This window comes from Zalophus californianus, chromosome 6 (assembly GCF_009762305.2).
Source record: "Zalophus californianus isolate mZalCal1 chromosome 6, mZalCal1.pri.v2, whole genome shotgun sequence".
NCBI classification, from domain to species: Eukaryota; Metazoa; Chordata; class Mammalia; order Carnivora; family Otariidae; genus Zalophus; species Zalophus californianus.
The window spans coordinates 14,787,032-14,810,935 of NC_045600.1; the positions used below are offsets into that span (position 1 = coordinate 14,787,032).

General features: G+C 36.2%; 1 protein-coding gene across 9 annotated transcripts in view; it reads left to right on the forward strand.

Moving 5' to 3' along the window:
• EML5 (EMAP like 5) overlaps positions 1-23,904 on the forward strand; it is a 168,940-nt gene that overhangs the window by 62,878 nt on the left and 82,158 nt on the right. For all 9 annotated transcript variants that reach the window (XM_027572413.2, XM_027572414.2, XM_027572415.2 and 6 more), the window contains 6 exons: positions 6,998-7,254; positions 8,638-8,850; positions 15,525-15,692; positions 16,344-16,450; positions 16,783-16,901; positions 18,176-18,362. In XM_027572413.2, the coding sequence (XP_027428214.1) occupies positions 6,998-7,254; positions 8,638-8,850; positions 15,525-15,692; positions 16,344-16,450; positions 16,783-16,901; positions 18,176-18,362 (1,051 nt within the window). The remainder of the gene's footprint in view (positions 1-6,997; positions 7,255-8,637; positions 8,851-15,524; positions 15,693-16,343; positions 16,451-16,782; positions 16,902-18,175; positions 18,363-23,904) is intronic.

The window sequence follows — 23,904 nt, forward strand, 5'->3', positions numbered from 1 at the left end:
CTGCCAGCTCCTCACTGGATTGGTGAGATAGCATTGCAGCTGGTCTCCTTACCTCCTGTTTTGCTTCCCTCAAGACTTTTTTTACTCTACAGTTATAGTGATGCCTTTTAAAACACGTTTGCAGCCCTCCTCTTTCTAAAATATGATAAAAGCTTCACACTGTCCTTAGGTTGAAGTTCATAATCCTTAACGTAGCCAGTAGTACCCATCTCTCCAGCCGGTTTCTTTCTGCCTCAGTCTCTTTCTTTCAACTGTATAAAATATCTTTCGCTGCTTCAAATACATCATGTTCTCTTGTACCTCTGAGTTTCTCTAGTTGCTGACTCTCTTTCTGGGACAGGTTTTTACAATGAGATATGAGATTTTTCTCTTGTACTACTTTTTTAATTGTGATAAAATATATATAATATACAATTTACCATTTTAACCATCTTTCAAAATTCAGTGGCATTAAGTACATTTACATTGTTTTGCAACAAGAATTTAAGATGCTTGTAAAACCCCTAAGAGTTTCTCTCATATAGCTTCTATGCATTAAAAAATAGTGATTATTTTTGGTAATTGTACATTTACTTGCCCTTTCAATTATTGTATGCAAGTAACTGGGTGAATAAGTTCTTTAGTAAGTCATTATTTCAGCAACTGAGTCCAACATTGCTGACAGGACTGGTGGAATTGTGATTATAACTATTAAATGCCTTTGTAGCTTAACCACAAAATTTTAACTCACAAAATATTCTTAATCCTAGATTTATCTAGTCAATGTTTCTTCTTGGTTTGCAATACACATTCTTCATATCATGAAGCAGACTTCATAAGTATAGCAGTAGTAAAGTACCCTCACAGGAGTAGTTACATTGTGATTGGAGAAACATAGAATAGATTCAGATCTAACACACTGATTCTTAATTTGGGGTACAAGGTGATGTGCCAACACAAAGTCACATAATTTCTAGAGCATCTCTCTTCCTTTTGATAAAAAATGTTACCAATTTTATTTTTTTGTTTTGTTTTTTTTGTTTTTTATTAATGTTAATCACCATACATTACATCATTAGTTTTTGATGTAGTGTTCCATGATTCATTATTTGCGTATAACACGCAGTGCTCCATGCAGAACGTGCCCTCTTTAATACCCATCACCAGGCTAACCCATCCTCCCACCCCCCTCCCCTCTAGAACCCTCAGTTTGTTTTTCAGAGTCCATCGTCTCTCATGGTTCATCTCCCCCTCCGATTTCCCCCCTTCATTCTTCCTCTCCTGCTACCTCCTCCTCCTCCTTTTTTTTTTAAACATATAATGTATTATTTGTTTCAGAGGTACAGGTCTGTGATTCAACAGTCTTGCACAATTTACAGCACTCACCGTAGCACATACCCTCCCCAGTGTTGATCACCCAACCACCCCATCCCTGCCACCCCCCACCACTCCAGCAACCCTCAGTTTGTTTCCTGAGATTAAGAATTCCTCATATCAGTGAGGTCATATGATACATGTCTTTCTCTGATTGACTTATTTCGCTCGGCATAACACTCTCCAGTTCCATCCAGGTCGTTGCAAATGGCAAGATATCATTCCTTTTGATGGCTGCATAATATTCCATTGTGTGTGTGTGTGTGTGTGTGTGTGTGTGTGTGTGTGTGTGTGTGTGTGTGTGTGTGTACACACACACACCACATCTTCTTTATCCATTCATCTGTCGATAGACATCTTGGCTCTTCCACAGTTTGGCTGTTGTGGACATTGCTGCTGTAAACATCGGGGTGCACATACTCCTTCAGATCCCTACATTTGTATCTTTGGGGTAAATACCCAGTAGTGCAATTGCTGGATCATATAAAATGTTACCAATTTTATGTTAAAAGAAACATATGGAATCAAATGAAAAACAAATATTTTTCAAATTAAAAGATTTGTATACGTAAAACTTTGACTTGTATTGGGCTGCATGGTGTTATCCACACCAAAGTCCTCAGTCACTCATTCATTCTCATAAGTAGGTAGGAAGACTTCAGTGGAAGAGCTTGATAAGCACAATTAATAAATTTCCTGGGGATAGCATAAGGTTTCCTGAAGAGTATGGGATAGACTTTAGTTGTAAAAGCATTTTCATTTTATTTTTTTGTTTTTTTTAAAGATTTTATTTATTTGATAGAGACACAGCAACAGAGGGAACACCAGCAGGGGGAGTAGGAGAGGGAGAAGCAGGCTTTCCGCCAAACAGGGAGCCTGATGAGGACTAAATCCCAGGACCCCAGGACCATGACCTGAGCTGAAGGCAGACACTTAACGACTGAGCCACCTAGGTGCCTGCATTTTCATTTTAGAGTCTACCAGCAGCTAGCCATTTGTCTCTTTCTGACAGTGTCACTACCACATTATATTAACTGCAAAAGGATTAGGAGAGTTTTTCCCTAAGTGATCACACATTCATTTAAAAACTTTTTTCAACCTACTTATATTTTGTCTGTTCCATTTCTTGGGAATAATTAAGTCCCAAAAATTGTTCCTGGCTTTAAAAAGTAACTTTGTATATGTCCATTATTTTTTCACATCAAAGGTTTTTGTCTCTCTGTAGCCCTACCCTGAAAGAACACTATCAAAACATGCTCAAGTAGGGTGCCGGGTGGCTCAGTCAGTTGAGCATCCGACTCTTGATTATGGCTCAGGTCATGATCTTGGGGTTCTGGGATCAAGCCCCTTGTCGGGCTCTACACTCAGCAGGGAGTCTGCTTAGATTCTCTCTCTCCCTCTTCCCACCTCCCCCCACACTCATGTGCTCTCTCTAGAATAAATAAATCTTAATTTAAAAACATGCTCAAGTATATCCTGTCTTAAAATTCCTACCTCAAACCTAAGTCCCCTCTAGTTTTTTTTTTTTTAAAGATTTTATTTATTTATTTGAGAGAGAATGAGAGATAGCACGAGAGGGAAGAGGGTCAGAGGGAGAAGTAGACTCCCCGCTGAGCGGGGAGCCCGATGTGGGACTCGATCCCGGGACTCCAGGATCATGACCTGAGCCGAAGGCAGTCGCTTAACCAACTGAGCCACCCAGGTGCCCTAAATCCCCTCTAGTTTTATCACATTTCTATTCTTTCACAGTAAAATTCTCAAAAAACTATGTAATTTACTGTCTGTTTTCTTCCCATTATTGACTTAAAACCCACAATGCAGTATAGCTTTTGCCTTCATCTTTACATTGAAACATTCTTGCTAATAGTACCCTGTCACTAAAGCCAGGAAACATTTTTCACTTTTCATCTAGGTTGATTCTCAGCAGTATATGGCCCCCTTAACCACTTGCTCCTTCTCAGAGCATTCTCTTCCCAGACTTTGGATATTAATTCTCTTTCTCTTTTCAGCTAACTTCTCCTGTTTCCATTTTCTTTATAGGCTAATTTATCTTCTGCCTGCCAGTAAGTATTGGAGGGCCTCAAAGCTCAGACCTGGGCTTTCTGTTCTTCTGTTTTTCCCCTGGGTGATCTCATCCTGCCTCCAGCTTCAGTTACCACCTGCAGCCTAATGGTCCCAGATACCTACTTCTGGCCCTGATCTCTCCACTGAACTGCAGTTGTGTATATCCATTTGTTTATTTAACATCACTTGGCTGTCTCAAAGGCATCTGCAGTTCAGCATTTCCAAATCTGAACTTCTGCTCCTCCCTCCCAGGCTGATATTCTGTCTGTGGGCCCTGTTCTCGGGATGGCACCATTGTCCAGGTTCTTGTACCAAGCAGAAACCTAGGAATTATGGTTGTTACCTCTCTCTCTCTAACCTACCATGTCCAATCCCCATCACATTCTGTTGATTTTACTTGCCTCATTTTCAGAAACATTTTAATTAATGTTTGTAAGATTAAAATTATATCTTTAACATATACTATATATTTTATAGTGTAATAGTATAGACTATAATACTATATATTTTAAAATATTTCACTTCTTTTGGAAGTCTGAACAACCACCATCTGTAATAGCCTTCTAATTAGTCTTAATCCTACTGTTATACTACCTGGATTTGTTTTTTACTGTCAAATCAGACAAGTGATCTAATTGATTCATCCTACCCTAACTTAAACTCATAAATTAAGGCCAAAAATCTTAAGATTTGTGAGGCCTTTTATGATTTTCCCTTAGCCTGTCTCATCAGACTCATCTCACACTCTAACCCCTCTGTTTATTGTCAGTACAGCTACACTTTATTGACAACAAGCAGAGCTTCAGTCTTGCTGTCAGCTCTTTCACATCTCTTTTGGAACGTGGGCCCTTCATCTCCCAATTCCTGGCTTCTGCTAAGCTAAATCTCATTAATTCCTCAGAATGAAGTTTAAATTCTACTTCCTTTGGTCTGTCTCCACTAACAAACAACTGTCTGTTCTACGCTGTGATCAACCCTGTACTTTACTTTGTGATGTGTTACAAATTGCTAATGTGTGAATATTCCCAGGCTTTGGACGGCCTCCCTCTGTTTCCTAAAGAAACCGTGGAATTCACTTATCAGTTTTCCAGAAGACTTAATTCAGAATTTTTAAAAATTAATACACTTCCATCTAAGTCTTCTTTCCTATAAGTTTGTCAAACTTCTTCATGAGAGAAGATAGTCACAATTCATAATGTTGATGTAGTAGCATAATACGTACTGTAAAAGAGTCCATCAGAATTGTGTGTGTGTGTTCACATGTGCATGTGCACCTGTGTGAGTGTTGGTGAACAAGGACATAAACCACACTTATTTCTCTCATTACTTGGGAGCAATTAAGTCTCTAGAAAAAGGGCTATGTATATACCAAAACAGTTCTGAAGAATTTTCAGGGAACATTTAAATTAATGTTTGTGAACAAAATTAGAATGATAAAATCTTTAATAAAGAAGGTATAAAAAGTAAAAGCTATGAAATAGTGCCTTAGATGTTTTCTTAAAAAATCTTGTTCTTTGTAAATATGGATGGATAGGTGGATGGATTGAATATAGAGAAAGGGAAATCAGATGTGTGGACTTTATTAAAACGTAAAGGAAGGGGTCACTGGGAAAGGTAGAAGTAGCTGCACAAGTCTGTGCAGGGTTTAAGGCAAAAGTGATGTTGACCAGGAAAGCTTTTTAAAAAATTTTTTTTTATTTTTTTAACATTTTTTAATTTTGTTAATCACCATACATCATTAGTTTTTGATGTAGTGTTCCATGATTCATTGTTTGCGTATAACACCCAGTGCTCCACTCAGTATGTGCCCTCTTTAATACCCATCACCAGGCTAACCCATCCCCCCAGCCCCCTCCCCTCTAGAACCCTCAGTTTGTTTCTCAGAGTCCATAGTCTCTCATGGTTCGTCTCCCCCTCCGATTCCCCCCCTTCATTTTTCCCTTCCTACTATCTTCTTCTTCTTTTTTTTTTTTTTAACATATCTATTATTTGTTTCAGAGGTACAGGTCTATGATTCAGCAGTCTTACACAATTCACAGCGCTCACCATAGCACATACCCTTCCCAATGTCTATCACCCAGCCACCCCATCCCTCCCAATCCCCACCACTCCAGCAACCCTCAGTTTGTTGCAGGAAAGCTTTTTTTTAAAAAAGGTTTTTTCTTCGTTTGTCTTGTTTTGATCCCCTTTTATGTCGTTAAGGGGCTGATTTTCTCATCTCTTACTTTATATGATTAACACCAGGGTAAAGCCCACATTCCTTGGCAACATGTCAGATCTGTCACACATTGTCTTCAGTTTATCTCTTTAACCCCATCAAGTCACTGCTTCTCCCACATAGTCTTATATCCACATTGTAGTATTTACTATTCTCTAAATGTGCCTTATACTTGCATATGTCCATGCTGTGTCTTCTTCTTAGAAAACCTTTCCTCATCTTTTATTCTTAGCCACATCCTCAGGTTTTATGCTCAAAATATAGATGCCATTCTTCCTTGGTCCCTTCCTGCCTTTAGTCTAGTCTTAACCTTTTTCAGTATTTCTTATAGAATTTCCCACATACCTTTTGAGCACTCACATTTTATCACTTGTAAAGTACAGTACTTTCTATCCCTCTCTCACAGAAGATGAGTTCATCTTTGTATCCCATGTGCCTAAAAAACAAAACTAATGTTAGTGTTACTGAAAAAAAAATTGAATTTGATTGCTTTAAATTGTCCACTTAGAAACCTTAAAAATTGAGAAATATCCATTTAAACTTTAAAAAAAATTACATGGAGCATTTCAGGTGGGTAATGCAAAATTTAAATGGAAAAAAGTTCTTGACACTAATTGGAAATAAGAATTCTTACTTCCTCCTGCCCCTTCTCCTTCACTGCCTCCCTCTTCTCCTCTTCCCCACCAACTCCTCACAATTTTGGAAATTCAGTGGTGTTAAACTAAGTGTTTATCCATTTGTATGACTGTTACCAATACCTGTATTATTTTGGAAACTCAGTTATAAGGAATCAGTGAAAAAGTGTTTAACTTTACTGTTGACGTGGTCTCTAATTGGGAAGAATCTGTATTAAAAAAGGTCAAAGAAGTTGAAATAAAAATAGTGTAGCTATATAAAGATAAGCATTCAGATGTGTTACTGAAATAATACAAATCAATTCCTCTTTATTTCCTGAATGTAATTTTATACATGTGTCTCATTACAAAATTTTATTTGAAAATCACTGTGTTTATAATTATACATTTTTCATAAACTCAGTATTTCCAAGGAGCTTCATCATAAAAATCTGTGACTTTATCTTCTTTATTGTATGACTCTGGAAACTTAGAATGAATCTTTAAACTACTTTAAAGTAATTAAAGAACTGAAATTCAGCATTTTCCTTTACTTTCAGCATATGTTGTCCTCATATATTTCTGTTCAACAAAGTAATTGTTCCTGAATTAATATTTATCTCATGTATATTTGCTTTGTGATTTATATATACTTGGTGTAGCCTCCCAGCCATTTTAGACACATTTGAAACTGAACTAATTCTGTAATGACTTGATTTCATGTGTTATCATTATTTTTTCTTTGCAGAGATATGACCGAAGTTGTACATATTAAAGATAGGAAGGAGGCGATTCATGAGTTAAAATACTCACCAGATGGAACTTACCTTGCTGTTGGATGTAATGACAGCTCAGTTGATATATATGGCGTTGCGCAACGTTATAAAAAATTGGGGGAATGTGTTGGATCACTTAGTTTCATCACTCATCTGGACTGGTCCTCAGACAGTAGATATTTACAGACAAATGATGGAAATGGGAAAAGACTTTTTTATAGAATGCCAGGTAAAAGTTTCTAATAAATTGTATGTAATTTGTAGATTTTTAGTGCCTATAAAATATTTTAGAATTTGAGTAGAAGCAGAATGTAAAATACATTTGATTATAGGAAATTAAAGAATATCTGAGCTAATATTTCAGGCATTGTGATCTTTCTCTAAGGCTGTCCTATTATATTGAAATCCTTTATATTTTAATCCTTTGTAATTAAAACTTTGGAAGATCTAAGACCTACTTTATGTCGAATTTCATGCTATGTGAGTGAGTAGTATTTGATAAAGTCCTAGTGTATATTAGAAAGTCAAAATACCATTTTTATGGGTGGAAATAATCAACTAAATATAATTGCTAAAAATGTCTGACCACAAATTGAGGTTCTTTTGGTTACCTCAAATAAATTTTGCAAAAATCCATAATATAGCTAACAAACTAAACTTGAAAAACAGTTACCATCAGAGATTTTTTAAAAGAATAAAAGCAAAAAAAGAGGAAGAAGACAGCAGGAAGGGAAGAATGAAGGGGAGTAAATCGGAGGGGGAGACGAACCGTGAGAGACGATGGACTCTGAAAAACAAACTGGGGGTTCTAGAGGGGAGGGGGGTGAGGGGATGGGTTAGCCTGGTGATGGGTATTAAAGAGGGCACGTTCTGCATGGAGCAGTGGGTTTTATGCACAAACAATGAATCATGGAACACTACATCAAAAACTAATGATGTAATGTATGGTGATTAACATAACAATAAAAAATTTAAAAAAAAGCAACATCAAAAACGTCATTTAGTATGATACCTAATGAATTAGTCACTGTTTTCCAACAACTTAATAAGACTAGGTACATAATTAAATTAATGCATCTCCCCAACAGTTTTTCATTAATAATCTGTTTGTAATGAAAAGTGACTGAATCCTAAAGTTCGGTTCCCTAATGTGTTATTCCTTGCTCATCCATCCCTCTTGGTCCTTTTCAGCTTTTTTTTCCTCAACCATGCATCTTCTTAGGTTTCTTCCTTCATAGCTGATTTGCCACTTTCATATAGCATATATTTACTTGTTCTTCTGACTTACCTGTTATGACTAATCTAGCATGATTTTAATAGGGTTGTTTATTCTCCACATGAGTGAACCTGCTGAGCTATATTAGAATCCAATCTGTGTGTGTCTCTATATAATTTTGGTAGTAGCTTTTTTTTTTAATTGCATTTAACTTTTTTCTCTCCTTACCATATTCACCTACTTATTCCTAATACTCTCCTTTAACTGTAGTAGGAAGATACTTAAATTTTGGAGTTTACCATGTTATCAGTATAATTTATCAGGTATTTATAACTTACCACTATATTTGGGAAAAAATTAAATAACTTCTTAATTAAGACTATGATTTCTTTTTAGGAGGAAAAGAAGTGACAAACAAAGAAGAAATAAAAGGTGTTCATTGGGCTTCATGGACATGTGTTTCAGGCCTTGAAGTAAATGGAATTTGGCCCAAGTATTCAGATATCAATGACATAAATTCAGTAGATGGAAATTATATTGGTCAAGTTTTAGTTACAGCTGATGACTATGGAATTATAAAATTATTCCGATATCCTTGTTTGAGAAAAGGTATCTTTTCTTTCAAAATACAAGTTCAGGTCATGGTTGGTTGGTTGGTTGGTTTTCTTATACAGGTGTGTTTTTTGCTTAGATCCTTAACATATATTGTTTTGACATTTATATACTTTGTATGACAGAGTAAGAAAAATAAGGGGTCTTGGGGCACCTGGGTGGCTCAGTCGGTTAAGCGGCTGCCTTTGGCTCAGGTCATGGTCCCAGAGTCCTGGGATCGAGCCCCTTATCGGGCTCTCTGCTTAGTGGGGAGTCTGCTTCTCCCTCTCCCACTCCCCCTGCTTGTGTTCCCTCTCTCGCTTCATCTCTCTCTGTCAAATAAATAAATTAAAAAATCTGAAAAAGAAAGAAAGGGTCTTATTGGTTATTTTCTACACATTTTATATATCACCTTTTTTTCTTGGATCTCTTCTTAAATGATGATATTAATCATTCTGTTCATAGACTTAGGGATAATTAAATGCTATATTAGTTATTTATCCCATGCCTTGTTCCATAAAGTATTTGAGTCAGCTTATAACAAGTCCATCAGTTCTAAAATAATTACATGGTTACAAAATCAGTATCAGGAAATTAGTTTTCTAGAAACCAGAAATAAAATAAAGCAGGGCACAAAGTAATTTTCATCATAGCTTTTTTTTAAACTATTTTTTTTTACTTTGTTAAGTATAGTTGACACGTTTTATTTATTTATTTTTTTTTTCAGTAAACTTGTCCCAGCATGGGGCTTGAACTCATGACCCTGAGATCAAGAGTTGCATGCTCTGGGGCGCCTGGGTGGCTCAGTTGGTTAAGTGACTGCCTTTGGCTCAGGTCATGATCCTGGAATCCCGGGATCGAGTCCCACATCGGGCTCCCTGCTCAGTGGGGAGTCTGCTTCTCCCTCTGACCCTACCCCCCTCATGCTATCTCATTCTCTGTCTCAAATAAATAAATAAAATCTTAAAAAAAAAAAAAGTTGCATGCTCTACCGACTGAGCCAGCCAGGCACACTCCTCATCATAGCTGTTTTTAAAAAAAAAAAAAAAAAAAAAAAAAACATTTTTTACTGTTCAGGGAAAGCAAAGTTTTTTCTGAGATTTAGTTTTCAAAGAATTCTCTCCTATAGTATGGAGCTTTAGATTAGGTGCAGTGAGTGTATTACTAGAGCATTAACATCTGTAGCAAAAGTAATAATGATTTTTTTTACCTGGTTGTTGATATAAGCTTTTGAATCAATATTAAATTGCATTTCAGTAAAAAGTGATTATGGGAATAGCTGGAATAGTTGTATTTAAATAGGTAGTTCATTGATGTCAAACTTAAGGGGCTGATTTTCCCAGAAGTCTATGCTAACATTTCTGTTGTGCCTTTACAATAAAATAGTAAATTCCAGATATTGCCACCTAATGCCATGTTGTTGATTCCTGCTTGCGGGGTGTCAGCTTCCTAGGTGCATGTGAAATTGCATCCATAAGTAATGCTAAGTGTGTTAATAAAGGCTAGATAATTCTCTAATAATTAAAATACCCTATTTCTGGATCCCACCATGTAGCCAGGACATGAGAGTCACTAGGCACAACAGATTTTATTAGGACTCAAAATGAGACTTGCTTAGTAGAAAGTGTGTGAGATTCAGTAAGATTGATCACGATGATCTTAATCTTAGACATTACTTCTACTCAGTGTTTCATATACTGACTCTGCAAAAACAAATTTTCCGAGCATTCTTAGTCAAGTGAATGGGATTTATTGACAGTTTTTATGTTTTGCAGTTTATTGACAGTATTTTTGTTGCACAGTAATTTTATTTCATTTTTAAAATGTAATCTGAATTGTGGGAATATTTTACTGAAGTCTCAGAAAAGTTAGTATTGTTCAGTCACTGCTTCAAGAATATAAATTTTCCTTATTTTTCTTTTTGTTAGATATTTGTGAGAAATTTATTTTATGGTAAGGGTTTTTATTTCTAGGCACTTGTGAGTTAGCTTGAGACTGTGTAAGTAATTGGGAAAACAGAAGATAGAATATAACTACTGCATCTTTAAAGAATTAGTAGAAATATTTTAAGATTCTGTGTTTATTGAATTCACATACTTGCATAAAGTTAGTATTACTAGAAAAATTACCTTTTACATTAGTTATGATGTACATTCTTTCATACATTAAGTTGTGTTACTGATCCAACTTAAGTTTGGGAAAAGAGTGTGTCTACTGTAGTAATACATCTTAGATATCTACTTAAGTAATATCCATTACATTCTAAGAAATGCAACATTTACAAAATGTGGAAGTTAAATAATAGAAGTAGCTTATATTGTAGAATCATTGTAATTCACACACAAAATGTATGAGATTAGTTCAATGAGAATGATCCTCTTCCACATTCAGCCCCCTTGAATCCTAGCCCAAAGCATTACTTCTCCCTTTTTCCCCCATTATTATCCTCTTTCTAAATTCTTTTCCTCTTGACAGTAATTTCTCTCAAATAATCAGACTCTTCCCCCGCAGCAGCACATGGGCTATGGTAAAGGGTGAGGAGGTGGGAGTACAGGAGGATGGAGAGGTGAAGGCAGGGTTGCTGTAAGCTAACACCATCACTGTTACTAGTTACCAACACTCTCTACTCCTTGACAAATGGAAATTTATATTTGATAAAAATCTTTCTTTAGATTTGATAAGAAAATTCATTGGAAAAACAAACATCAAACAAAAACATATTTATGTTGGAGATTTACTCAGGACTTGTGTTCTAAGATTCATTCATATTGTTGCATGTAGTTCTAGTGTATTCTTCCTGGTGATAAAATACTGTGTTGTGAATATATGATATAATTAATGTATTTATTCTCCTATGATGGACATTTGCTATTAAGATGCAAATTTCTCAAAGATGTATACTTAGGAGTGAAATTGCTGGGTCATAGAGAATTTATAAGAAAATGCCAACTTTTTTCCCAAAGTAGTTATACCATTTTAAAAACCCTGTTAATCCACATCCTTTTCAGTACTTGGCACTGCCACACTTTTTAATTTGTGTAAATCTAATTAGTATAAATGATGGCACATTGTGGTCTTAATTTACATTTGTCTAACTAATGAGGTTGATCATCTTTCCCATTATTTTTTGGTTTTCTTCATTTCCTCTCCTCTCCTGTCAAATACAGGTTAATATCTCTTTCCTATTTTTCTATAGAGTTGTTTTCTTTTACTAATTTTTTGAAGTTTTTTCCAACACTCTAGATACAAATGATTTGTAATTTTTATGGGTTGCAAATGTCTTTTCCCAGTTTATGACTTACTGTAATGATCACAATGACTTACTATAATAATTATTGTCTTTTCTTGACCAGTTGTTAATGTAGTTGAATCTATTTATCTCTTTTTTTAATGAATAGTTTGGTTTTGTGTGTTAAAATATTATTATACTAGGGTTGGAAAGATAGTCTTATATATTTTTTAAAGAAGTATTAAGGTCAGGGGCGCCTGGGTGGCTCAGTTGGTTAAGCGACTGCCTTCGGCTCAGGTCATGATCCTGGGAGTCCCAGGATCGAGTCCTGCATCGGGCTCCCTGCTCAGCAGGGAGTCTCCTTCTCCCTCTGACCCTCTTCTCTCTCGTGCTCTCATTCTCTCTCTCTCTCTCTCTCTCAAATAAATAAATAAATAAAGAAGTATTAAGGTCAGAGTGGCTGACTGGCTCAATCCAAGGAGCATGTGACTCTCTTGATTTTGGGATTGCAAGTTCGAGTCCCACATTGGGTGTAGAGATTACTTAAAAATAAAAAAATCTACACTTGATCTTAGCCAAAAGGCCGAGAAACGATAAAAAAAATTTTAAAAATCTAAAAAAAAGGATTAAGTTCATTAAAACATAAATGGGAAAAAATCTTTTGTCATATTGCTATAATTTTTGAAGATTTAGCTCATATTAATTTTGTGTTAAAATATACTTTAAAACAAATTAGAAAAGAAATGGGATCATCAAAACAGAAATATTTCAGTATATTGCTTTACCCTCACCAAAAATTATCATCCCCTTCTCCTTTAAATTAGGAAAGTCTCTATGACCGTTCTAGCTTGCTTTGATAAATCTTCTCTCTGAGATACTAGTTGTAATTGATGACACACTCTTTAAGCCTTAACTGTTCTTTTATCATTTCCTGTCATAGGCCAGAGTTTTCATAGTTAAGGGACTTTGAGAGCTTATAACCTAATTTATATTAGAATGGAAATGGAGTCCAGGAGAGGTTAAGTGATGTGCTCAAGCTCCTGTGCTATTAAGCCATCAAGCTGACACTTAAGCTCTAGTCTTTTTATTTCAACTCTGATATTCTTTACACATCATACTTTTGTCTCCTTTTATAATTAAAGGGCTGGCGTTATGTTCATGCCCTCTCATTTCCTTCACTACTCTTCTTTCCTCCTCTACTAGATAATCTAGTATTCCAACTCAACTATACAGGCATAGTAAGGGGAAATGTAATCTTTGTCTTTTTCTTTCTTTCTTTCTTCAGGTATTTAATGAATATTTCCTACATACCAGGCACTAGGGATATAGAGTAAACAAGATGCCATCCTGTCCTAAGGAGCTTATAGTTTATTACAAGAATTAATAAGTAAATAGACCATTACTTTTCAGTGTATATTTCATAAGTATAATCACCAGGAATTCTGGAGACATGTAGGACAGTATACTTGGTCTTGGTGAGTCAGAGTCGAAGAAAGATGTGACATTTAGGTTCACTTTTAAAATATCTGTTTATCATAGTTAAATAAGCAGTTCTGGTTATTAGATAATTATTAATATAGTCCCTTTAATTAGAAATAATTGATTTCCCTTGGACTTATTCTACAGTTTTTTTGTTAAGCTGCCTTGGTTCTTTTTTTTTTTTTTTAAGGATTTATTTATTTATTTATTTATTTGAAAGAGGGAGACACAGCAAGAGAGGGAACACAAGCAGGGGGAGTGGGAGAGGAGAAGCAGACTCCCTGAGGAGCAGGGAGCCCGATGCAGGGCTCAATCCCAGCACCCTGGGATCATGACCTGAGCCGGAGGCAGACGCTTAACGACTGAGCCACCCAGGCGCCCCTGCCTTAGTTCTTTCTTAGAGAGGGATTGATCTTTGAAAAGTCACAGAATATAATTTGGAAGGGGTTTACAGGATTATTTACACCTCTCTTGGGGCTATTGCCCAGTATAGTTAATTGGAATAGTGGCTCATATACCTAACATTGTCATGTACCAAAACATGACAATGTTAGTACATCTTAAAAACTTGGAATTTGGTTTCTTGGAATCTCTGGCTTTACCTTTTAAGACTCTCTGGTGGCTAAGAGTACTTAAAAGACCCCATCAAAGAAAGTAATAGCCTAAGTCCTCTTCATGGGCAAATAATGCATTCTCATATAGAGGAATGGGACTAAATCTTACCTTATTAGACTTTCCTAGGTGAACTGTGGCAAGTTACCCATCTAGAAAGTTACTTCTATTAAGCTGCATAAAAAATTGGTTCCTAAAATAACAGCATTTCTATTAAGCAGCAAATTGTAATTTAGATGAGTTTTGGTCAAATCTTTTATGCTTTGATTAAGATGGCTATCCCTAAATTCATGGCCAATATGAAAGTTTATCTCCAGATTTTGATTGATGGGGCTTCACCATCCTGACAGGCCTTCTATAACTTAATTTAAAAATTTAAAACATTCTCAAAATAAAGGCAAACATTACTGTGTCCAGTATACTCTAATAGAGGTGTGTATATGTTGCCAAATATCAGGTTTATCCTAGCAGGATATAGAGAATATTTTCTGAACTTAGAACCACAAAAATGGTTCTTGTCATCACACAGATTTTTTTTTTTTTTAATTAACCACGAAGTTAGGTAGTTCCTTTACAGTTAGAGAAATTTGGTGTATACCACCTTAACCAAATGATACAACTTAACATCACTAATGATAGAACTGTGCCCCTTGAAATGATGTATCCTAAAGGATACAATATCACTTATGCCAAAAAACACTCCATCTGAATCTAATCATGAAGAAACACATTAGACAAACTTACGTTGAAGAACATTATACAGAACATATAAATTTAAAGAATTACTATAAGGGACAGTTTTTGGGACAACTGGGCATATTTTATTTTGATGAATATGGTGTATTACATTGATTTTTGACCATTGAACCAACCTGCCTTCCTGGCATAAATCCCTTTTGGTCATGTTGTGTATTCCTCTTTATATGTTGCTGTATTAAGTTTGAAAGTATTTTATTGATGGCTTAAGTTTTAAAAGGATCCTCTGGCTGCCAGGACTAGGAGTACTGGGGGTGGAGTAGACTGGTTCAATTTCACTTAGGACCAAAGGCCTCAGGCCAGAACATTCAAATTTCATTATATGGAAACAGTTGATGCCTTTGTGGCTGCAGGCTTTTCTCAGAGCAGTAAGAAAATGCCTCACAACCCTGGTGGTTCCTACTAAATTTTATTGTGAATCAGTAGAGCAAATATTTACATCCTTTGATGTAGACTCATTCATTTGTTCATTCAACAAACTTTTGAATTAATATTTTTACCCTTTGATCATAATTAAGATAATGGAGGAGGATGTATTGGTTCAGGGATAGAAATTGTTGTTTGAAGTGGTATTTTCATGTGTTGGCATTTGTTTAAAGGCATATTTTTGTTATAGGGGCCAAGTTTAAAAAATATATTGGCCATTCGGCTCACGTAACGAATGTCAGGTGGTCACATGACTATCAGTGGGTTATTTCTATTGGTGGAGCGGATCACTCTGTCTTTCAGTGGAAATTTATTCCTGAAAGAAAACTAAAAGATGCTCTTCACATAGCACCCCAAGGTGAGTAGTACACACTGCCTAAAGAATTTCTCTGTCAAAAAACTTCACTAACCCCAAAGTAACAATTTTACTATTAAAGTGTAATCTAGTCTTTTAATTAACGGTATAGTGGAAATTTTAAATTAAAATACTAGGCGTATCTGTTTAGAGTCAGATGTCAGAGCATGGAATACAGAGTACTTTTGCATGCATTTTAATCCACCCAACAATGAGTGAAGAAACCATTACATTATCAAAACAAACATGTAATATATTCTTGGGGAGATAGGTATCTAGGTGTCATATATGGTTTTTTGACAAAGAAAAATTAATGTCAATTCATTTGTTGCATATAGTATTTTCTAGATATTTTTCACATTAATTATAGGTTGTATTCACTTATGTTTGCACCAATATTTAAGTTTGATGTAACAGCTCTCTGGGTGCCAGTGAAGGAACTTAAAGTAGTGTCGAGTTTGCAGTGAGTGAAGAGGGAGGTAATCTGTAGTACAGTTTACTGACATCTGTGTCACTTGAATAGATAATTTCATTTGATTGTTTTATGGCTTGTCACCCTGTCAGTTGGCACAGCTCTTAATCATTAATTTTATAGTGCTGTTTTGAAAATGAATGTTCTTCAAACAAGTAATGTTTCATTTTTAAAAACTGCAGAAAGTCTGGCTGACTCTAATAGTGATGAATCAGATTCAGATCTGTCTGATGTTCCAGAGCTAGATTCTGAAATTGAACAAGAGACCCAGCTTACCTACCGTCGGCAGGTAATTATTACCATCACATGATTTTCAAATATGCCTGTATTCTATTTGCCTATAGCTTTTTGTCACAGTACACTCACATTTATTCTCTTTATTTTCTTATGAAGTATAAGAATTTCATGAAACACTAAATACGTATTTGTCAGTGTGATACATAGAAAATGTAAATTTGTTATTTCCAAGGAAGGAAATTTCATAAAATACCTTCCTATTTAAGATAAGTGTTAAAACTTTAGTGATCAGTAGTAACCAAGTGTCTGAAAGTTACATTAGGAATTTGTGAACACCTTTATTTATATTCTAATAGTATTTTTACTTACGTACATTATTTAAAGGTTTACAAAGAAGATCTACCTCAACTTAAAGAACAGTACAAGGAGAAACAAAAAAGTGGTACTTCTAAAAGAAGAGAGCGGGCTCCAGGAAATAGTATTCGATTACACTTTGTTCACGGGTATGAAACAACTATTTTTCATTTATGTATTTGCATCTTGGTTCACATTTAGTAGCTGTATGACTTTGAGCAAATCACTTTACCTCTCTGTGCCTCTTTCCCCATCTGTAAAATGAAGGTAACAGTACCTACTTCATAGGGTTCTGATGAGGAGTAAATAAGTCAGTGTTTGTGGTGACTTAAAATATTGTCCCGCACATAATAAGCACTATATGAGTGTTTATAATAATTTATCTTAGGAGAGTTTAGTATTAATATTTATAGACATGGATCTCTTTAAACAAATAAAAGTAAGTAAAATATAAGAGATTATTATCTCCCCTAAATAATTCTGATTTAGAATTATATTGTGCCCTTTTGGGGGGCCTGCATTTGGCCTTTGTATTTTAATTTTAGTAAAATATGGTTTCTGGATTTTCTTAAAACATCAGCAATACAAGTCTCACATTTCAACCTAGAACAACAGATTCTCCAATTCAGCCCTTCCTGTCCCTTCTACCTAGTAATCGTTTTCTTACCTGACCGGTAATGCTTTCAGGAATTTAAAAAAGGATTCATTTAGAAAGAATATTTTATCTCCATTGTTAAAATAGGCAGTATTTCCATGCAGTTACATACTGTACATTGAGTTTCTTTGAAGCGCAAAGAAAGGTTACTACAAATGGAATTGACCATTTTTAAAAGATTCAGCTTTTTTTTTTTGGATGTGTATAGTATTTTTAAATTGTTTGAACATTTTTGGAATATATATTCTCATGGTTCAACAATGCGTGTAAAACCATACACTTTGAAAATCCTTCTCCCAGGGAGCTCCCCTCTGCTTGCTAGATGGGAGACTGCCAGATTCATGAATCTTTTAATAAAACCAATTACATCTTCAAAAAAAGAAGAAGAAGAAAATCTTCCCAGCTCTGCCCTCCCAGGCATCATTTTTCACCCTCCCAGAGCAGTTCTATACCCTTTCATTTGTAAAAGAGTATCAATTTTTTTTATAGTACACAAATTTAAATAATACACTTATGCAAATAGTAGTATACTGTATATACTTTTCTGCACCTTTTTTCATTCATTATTATAGCTTGGATTTAGCTATTTGCAATCAGAGCATTTCATAAAAGTTTATGGAATTCGAGATACTTGTATTTTGTTTAGTTGTTCAGTATCTTGTAAAACTGGAAATTGAATGACCTAAAAGGTACCTCTACTCTGTATAGTCTGTATTTACCAGATAAAAGGCTACGGTTAATTTTATATGATATGTTTTCTATTTTCAGTTACAGAGGTTATGACTGTCGAAGTAATCTGTTTTATACACAAACTGGTGAAATTGTGTACCATGTAGCAGCAGTGGGTGTCATTTACAATCGACAGCAGAACACACAGCGCTTTTACCTGGGTCATGATGATGATATTCTCTGCCTGGCTATTCATCCTTTGAAAGACTATGTGGCAACAGGGCAGGTAGGTTGGACCTTTGTTTGGGTTTACAGTTAGTTTAGTCCACTTTTAAAAAAAAAAAATCTATCTTTCGTTTTCTAGGAAATGAAGAATAATGAATTCTTTAGAATGGGATTTTATTTTCATATTACAAATAAAATTTATTCCAACTTTTTTCCTACGGTTTTCCTTTGAGTTTTATTGTTTTGATTATTTTTTTTTTATTTGGAACTAAGACAACTAAGCTTGTCTTCTGTCAGGATATATTTTTTTAAAATTTGTGAGTAAACATAGAAAACAAAGACTAGAAATCTGGTTTCTTTGAATTATCTAAAATAATAAAATTAACAAACGTTCTGTGACACACAGGATGACTGTTTTTATTTTATAGCCATGATATTTACCTATTCAGGTTCACCACAGTACAAAGCAGAAATGTTGAAATAGAAAACACTGGGAAAAAGTCTTAACTGCTATTTCTCTATATGGATATTTTTAGAGAAGGAGGAAAAGGGTGATATTTATAAATATTCTTTCTATATGTAAGCACTTTACTAGTTTCTTAGTATATATGATTGACCCCTAACAACATAAGTTTGAACTCCATGGCTCCACTTACTTGTAGATTTTTTACAGTACTGTAAATGTTTTCCTTATGATTTTCTTAACATTTTCTTTTCTCTAGCTTACTTTATCATAATAATATAGTATATAATACATGTAACTTACAAAATCATGTTTACTGACTATGTTATTGGTAAGGTCTCTGGTCAACAGAGACCTTAATAGTTAAGTGTTTTGAGGGGCACCTGGGTGGCTCAGTCGGTTAAGCATCTACCTTTGGCTCAGGTCATGATCCCAGGGTCCTGGGATTGAGCCCCATGTCCGGCTCCCTGCTCAGCGGGGAGTCTACTTCTCCCTCTAACCCTCCCCCCTGCTCGTGCTCTCTCTCTCTCTCAAATAAGTAAAATCTTTAAAAAAAATAGTTAAGTGTTTTGAGAGTCAAAAGTTATACATGGATTTTTGACTGTGCAGGGATTGGAACCCCTAACCCCCATGTTGTTCAAAGATCAATTGTATTTTACTCTCACCTCACCTCTGTGAGAGTGAAATCATTTCCATTTACAAATGAGGAAGTTTAGGTCTAAAGAAATTATTTTCTCAAAGATCTTTCAGCTGATAAATGGTAAGGCTTAAAGTTCCCTTAGTGTGTCTGGCTTTTTAAACACTGTGTAAATATACCTTCTAGGGTATATTGAAGTAGAGCTGGGCAGCTTGCATTACTCTATTCAGCTTTCCTGGAAGGTGAGAAATCTCTTCCCTTTTTCTTTCCATCTTCCCGCCCTCTGTGCCTCCCTCTTGGTCTTTCTCTCTCTTTCTCCTTCCTTGCCTCCCTCCTTTTTCTCCCTCTTTCTTCCATTTCTTGAAAAAACTCATAGAGCACATGCAGTGTACCAGGAAATGTGCTGGGAATATAAAGATAAATAAGACATGTTCTTGCCATGGTAAGCATTCATATTCTGAAGGGGAAGACATACATGCAAGAAAAATCATGATACAAGGTTATAAGTATAGAGCAGGGCTTCTTAACCTTGGCACTACTGACATCTTGGGCCAGATAATTTTTTTTTTTAAGATTTTATTTATTTATTGGTCAGAGAGAGAGAGAGAATGCGCACAAGCAGGGGGAAGCAGGCAGAGGGAGAAGCAGTCTCCCACTGAGCAAGGAGCCCGATGCGGGACTTGATCCAAGGACCCTGGGATCATGACCTGAGCCGAAGGCAGCCGCTTAACTGAACCACCCCGGCGTCCCTTGGGCCAGATAATTCTTTGTTGTGAGGATAATTGCATTGTTGTGTACAGTGCAATCCTATGTATTGTATGTTTAGCAGCATCCCTGCCATCTAGTCACTAGATGTCAGTAACAGCATCCATCCAGTTGTGACAACTGAAAATGTCTTCACAGAAGGGAGGGGGGCGGCGGGATGGTTAGCCTGGTGATGGCTATTAAAGAGGGCACGTATTGATTGGAGCACTGGGTGTTATACGCAAACAATGAATCATGGAACACTACATCAAAACAAATGACGTAATATATGGTGATTAACATAACAATAAAAAATTTTAAAAAACTAATGTAATGTATGGTGATTAACATAACATAATACAATTTTTAAAAATGCAAAAAAAATAAATGTCTTCACAGTGTCAAATGTTGCCTGGGAGGCAAAGATCACCTCCTGCTGAGAACCACTAATGTAGAGATATGCATAAATTCCTTTTGCATTGTAACATAGGACTGATTAATTGTGCCAAATAGAATCAGGGAAACCCTCATGGAGTTGAGGACATTTAAGCTGAGTAGTTTACTTGACAGGGGAGGTAGGAGAAAGTGTTCTAAGTGTGTTATTTGTAAACGTGGCGCAAAAATCCCACAAAACAGCTTATTTAAAGAATTGTGAGTAACCTAAAATATTCAAATCTTAGAGGCATAATGAAGAATTAATTAAAAGAGTTCATGAGGGCTTCAGGGGCACCATTTAGCCTTAGTTTATAGGAAAGTTTCCTCTTAGGGCACAATTATTTACCCATTGTGTTTGGCAAGGATTTGGAACATTGTTCTGGTACTATTCTAATGAAGACTGTAGAAAAACTGGTCATTTGCTACCATGAGTCTGGGATTGGAGGGAACTCAGGCCAGATTAAATTAAAAGCGGTGGGGGGTGGGAGGGATGGGGTGGCTGGGTGATAGACAATGGGGAGGGTATGTGCTACGGTGAGCGCTGTGAATTGTGTAAGACCTGTACCTCTGAAATAATACATTATATGTTAAAAGAAAAAAGTAGGAAGGAAAAAATGAAGGGGGAGAAATCAGAGGGGGAGACGAACCGTGAGAGACTATGGACTCTGAGAAACAAACTGAGGGTTCTAGAGGGGAGAGGGGTGGGGGGATGGGTTATCCTGGTGATGGGTATTAAAGAGGGCACGTACTGAAAGGAGCACTGGGTGTTATATGCAAACAATGAATCATGAACACTACATCAAAAACTAATGATGTAATGTATGGTGATTAACATAACATAATGAAATTAAAAAAAAGTATGCCCACAGGACATCCCTGGATACCTACTGCAGAGGAGGCAAAACTTTACCTCTAAACATCCTAGGTTTTCAACTGGGGATCTTTAATAAAAAAAACAAATTAACAAAAAAAAAGTTTATTAACAAGTGTAGTGCACATCACGTTGGAGAAGTCTAAACCCAAGTAACTCAAAATGGTGGCTTAGAATTTCAGCATATATAGAAAACAGTAGACTGGTAGAGAAATGACAGGACAAAGGAAAGCAGTTTTAGGCTTCCAAGGGCAACACACTGTGAGAAAGTATATATAGGACAAAATTCCTAGAGTAAGGTTTCTTTGCACATTCCTCTTATGCTGTCTCTGGGCTGAGTCTGTCTCCAGTAAGAGGAGAATTTATATAATCAACAGGTTGTACACCTTAAACTTATGCGATGTTATATGCCAATTATATCTCAATAAAGTTGAAAAAATTATATACATAATATACCACATCTTCTTTATCCATTCCCCTGTCGATGGACATGTGGGCTCTTTCCATAGTTTGACTATTGTGGACATTGCTGCTGTAAACATTGGGGTGCAAAACAGAGGATCATAGGGGAAGAGAGGAAAAAATAAGATGAAACCAGAGAGGGAGACAAACCATAAGAGACTCTTAGTCATTGGGAACAAACAGGGTTGCTGGAGGGGAAGGGGGTAGAGGGATGGGGTAACTGGGTGATGGACATTAAGAAGGGTATGTGATGTAATGAGCACTAAGTATTATATAAGACTGATGAATCATAGACCTGTACCTCTGAAAGCAATAGTAAATTATATGTTAATTAATTGAATTAAAATTTTTTTTTAAAGAGCAGTAAATGTCATGGGGAAGCACAATTCAGATTAGCTGCCACTGTCAAGAGCTCACAATCTAGTATGAGTTGGATGAATTACTGTCTATATACAATTCACTAAAAATTTACTAAAAACATACTCACTTAGGTATCTTATGGGTAATTCAGATTCAGCATGTCCAGAATGGAGATAAATGAGGTTAAGCTTTCCTTGTATTTCCTACTTAGAACGTGACACTGTATTAACCTGGTTGCCTAAGCCCTAGAGTTTGACTTGTTCTCCCTCACACATTATAGCCACTCAGTCCCAGAGTTACATCCAAGATTCTCCCTGAATATAGTTCAGTTCTCTACCATGAATGTATCTCTGCTTTGTTGTTTTGTATTTATATCTTACCTTATCTCTGCTGGCAATTCTGTGCTTTAGGATTTCTAATCTTCTGTTATAACCAACCAACTAAGCTTACATCTTCAGATTTTTCCACCTAACCATTTCCCCAATCCACTAATAATCTTTCTTTTCTTCTGTATTATCTTCTTAGTAGCTTTTACGCTAATGTGTAAGCTCACTAACATGCAGTTCAAGACATTTAACCTATAGGCCTATAGACTCCTTATCTCTTACCAGTTACCTCCTTGTAAACTATGCTCCTGCCTTTTGAGCTATTTAGAATTTGTCCATGTATAGTACTGCTTCACATCTTTTACTTAGTTCCCTCCTCTGGAAAATTCTTACCCTCCAGTTCTGTTCAACCCTCCAACTTTATCTAATTTCTACTCCTTTTAAGACTTAGGTTAAGTAACATATCTAAAACTTGCCTAACCTCATCCTTCTCCCCTCATCCCTGACTGACATGCCCCAAGTAGGCTCTAAAAACACTCATTCTGTTATTACTTTCGCCAGCACTGAACATGGTGTTATCCAAGCTTCCTCACATATTAGCTGTGGGGAAATTACCTAGCCTCTCTATGCCTGTTTCAAAATAAGGATACTGGGGTGCCCGGGTGCCTTCATTTCAGGTCATGATCCTGGGATCCTGGGATCAAGCCCTGTGTTAGCCTCTCTGCTCATTGGGAAGTCTGCTTCTCCCTCTTCTTCTGTGCTCTCTCAAATAACATCTTTATAAAAAAAAATAAGGATACTATCAGTGCCTATCTCCTAGAATTGCTTTGATTGTTAAGTGAGTCAGTCCTTGTAAAGTGTTTAGAAAGTTTCTGGGACATAAGTCAGTTCTCTGTAAATGTTAGCCTTTGTTGTTATCATCATCATTGTTTCCATGTGAGATGTCCAGTAGGCAATTGGAAATGTAAGTCTTAAATTCAGAAGAAGAGGGCCACCTGGGTGGCTCAGTCAGTTAAGCATCTGCCTTTGCCTCAGATCATGGTCCCAGGGTCCTGGGATCAAGTCCCACATTGGGCTCCCTGCTCAGCGGAGAGCCTGCTTCTCCCTCTCCCTCTGCCTGCCGCTCCTCCTGCTTGTGCTCTCTCTCTGTTAAATGAATAAATAAAATCTTTAAAAAAAAAATAAAGGGGCGCCTTGGTGGCTCAGTTGTTAAGCGTCTGCCTTCAGCTCAGGTCATGATCCCGGGGTCCTGGGATCGAGCCCCACATCGGGCTCCCTGCTCGGGGTGGGGGGCTGCTTCTCCCT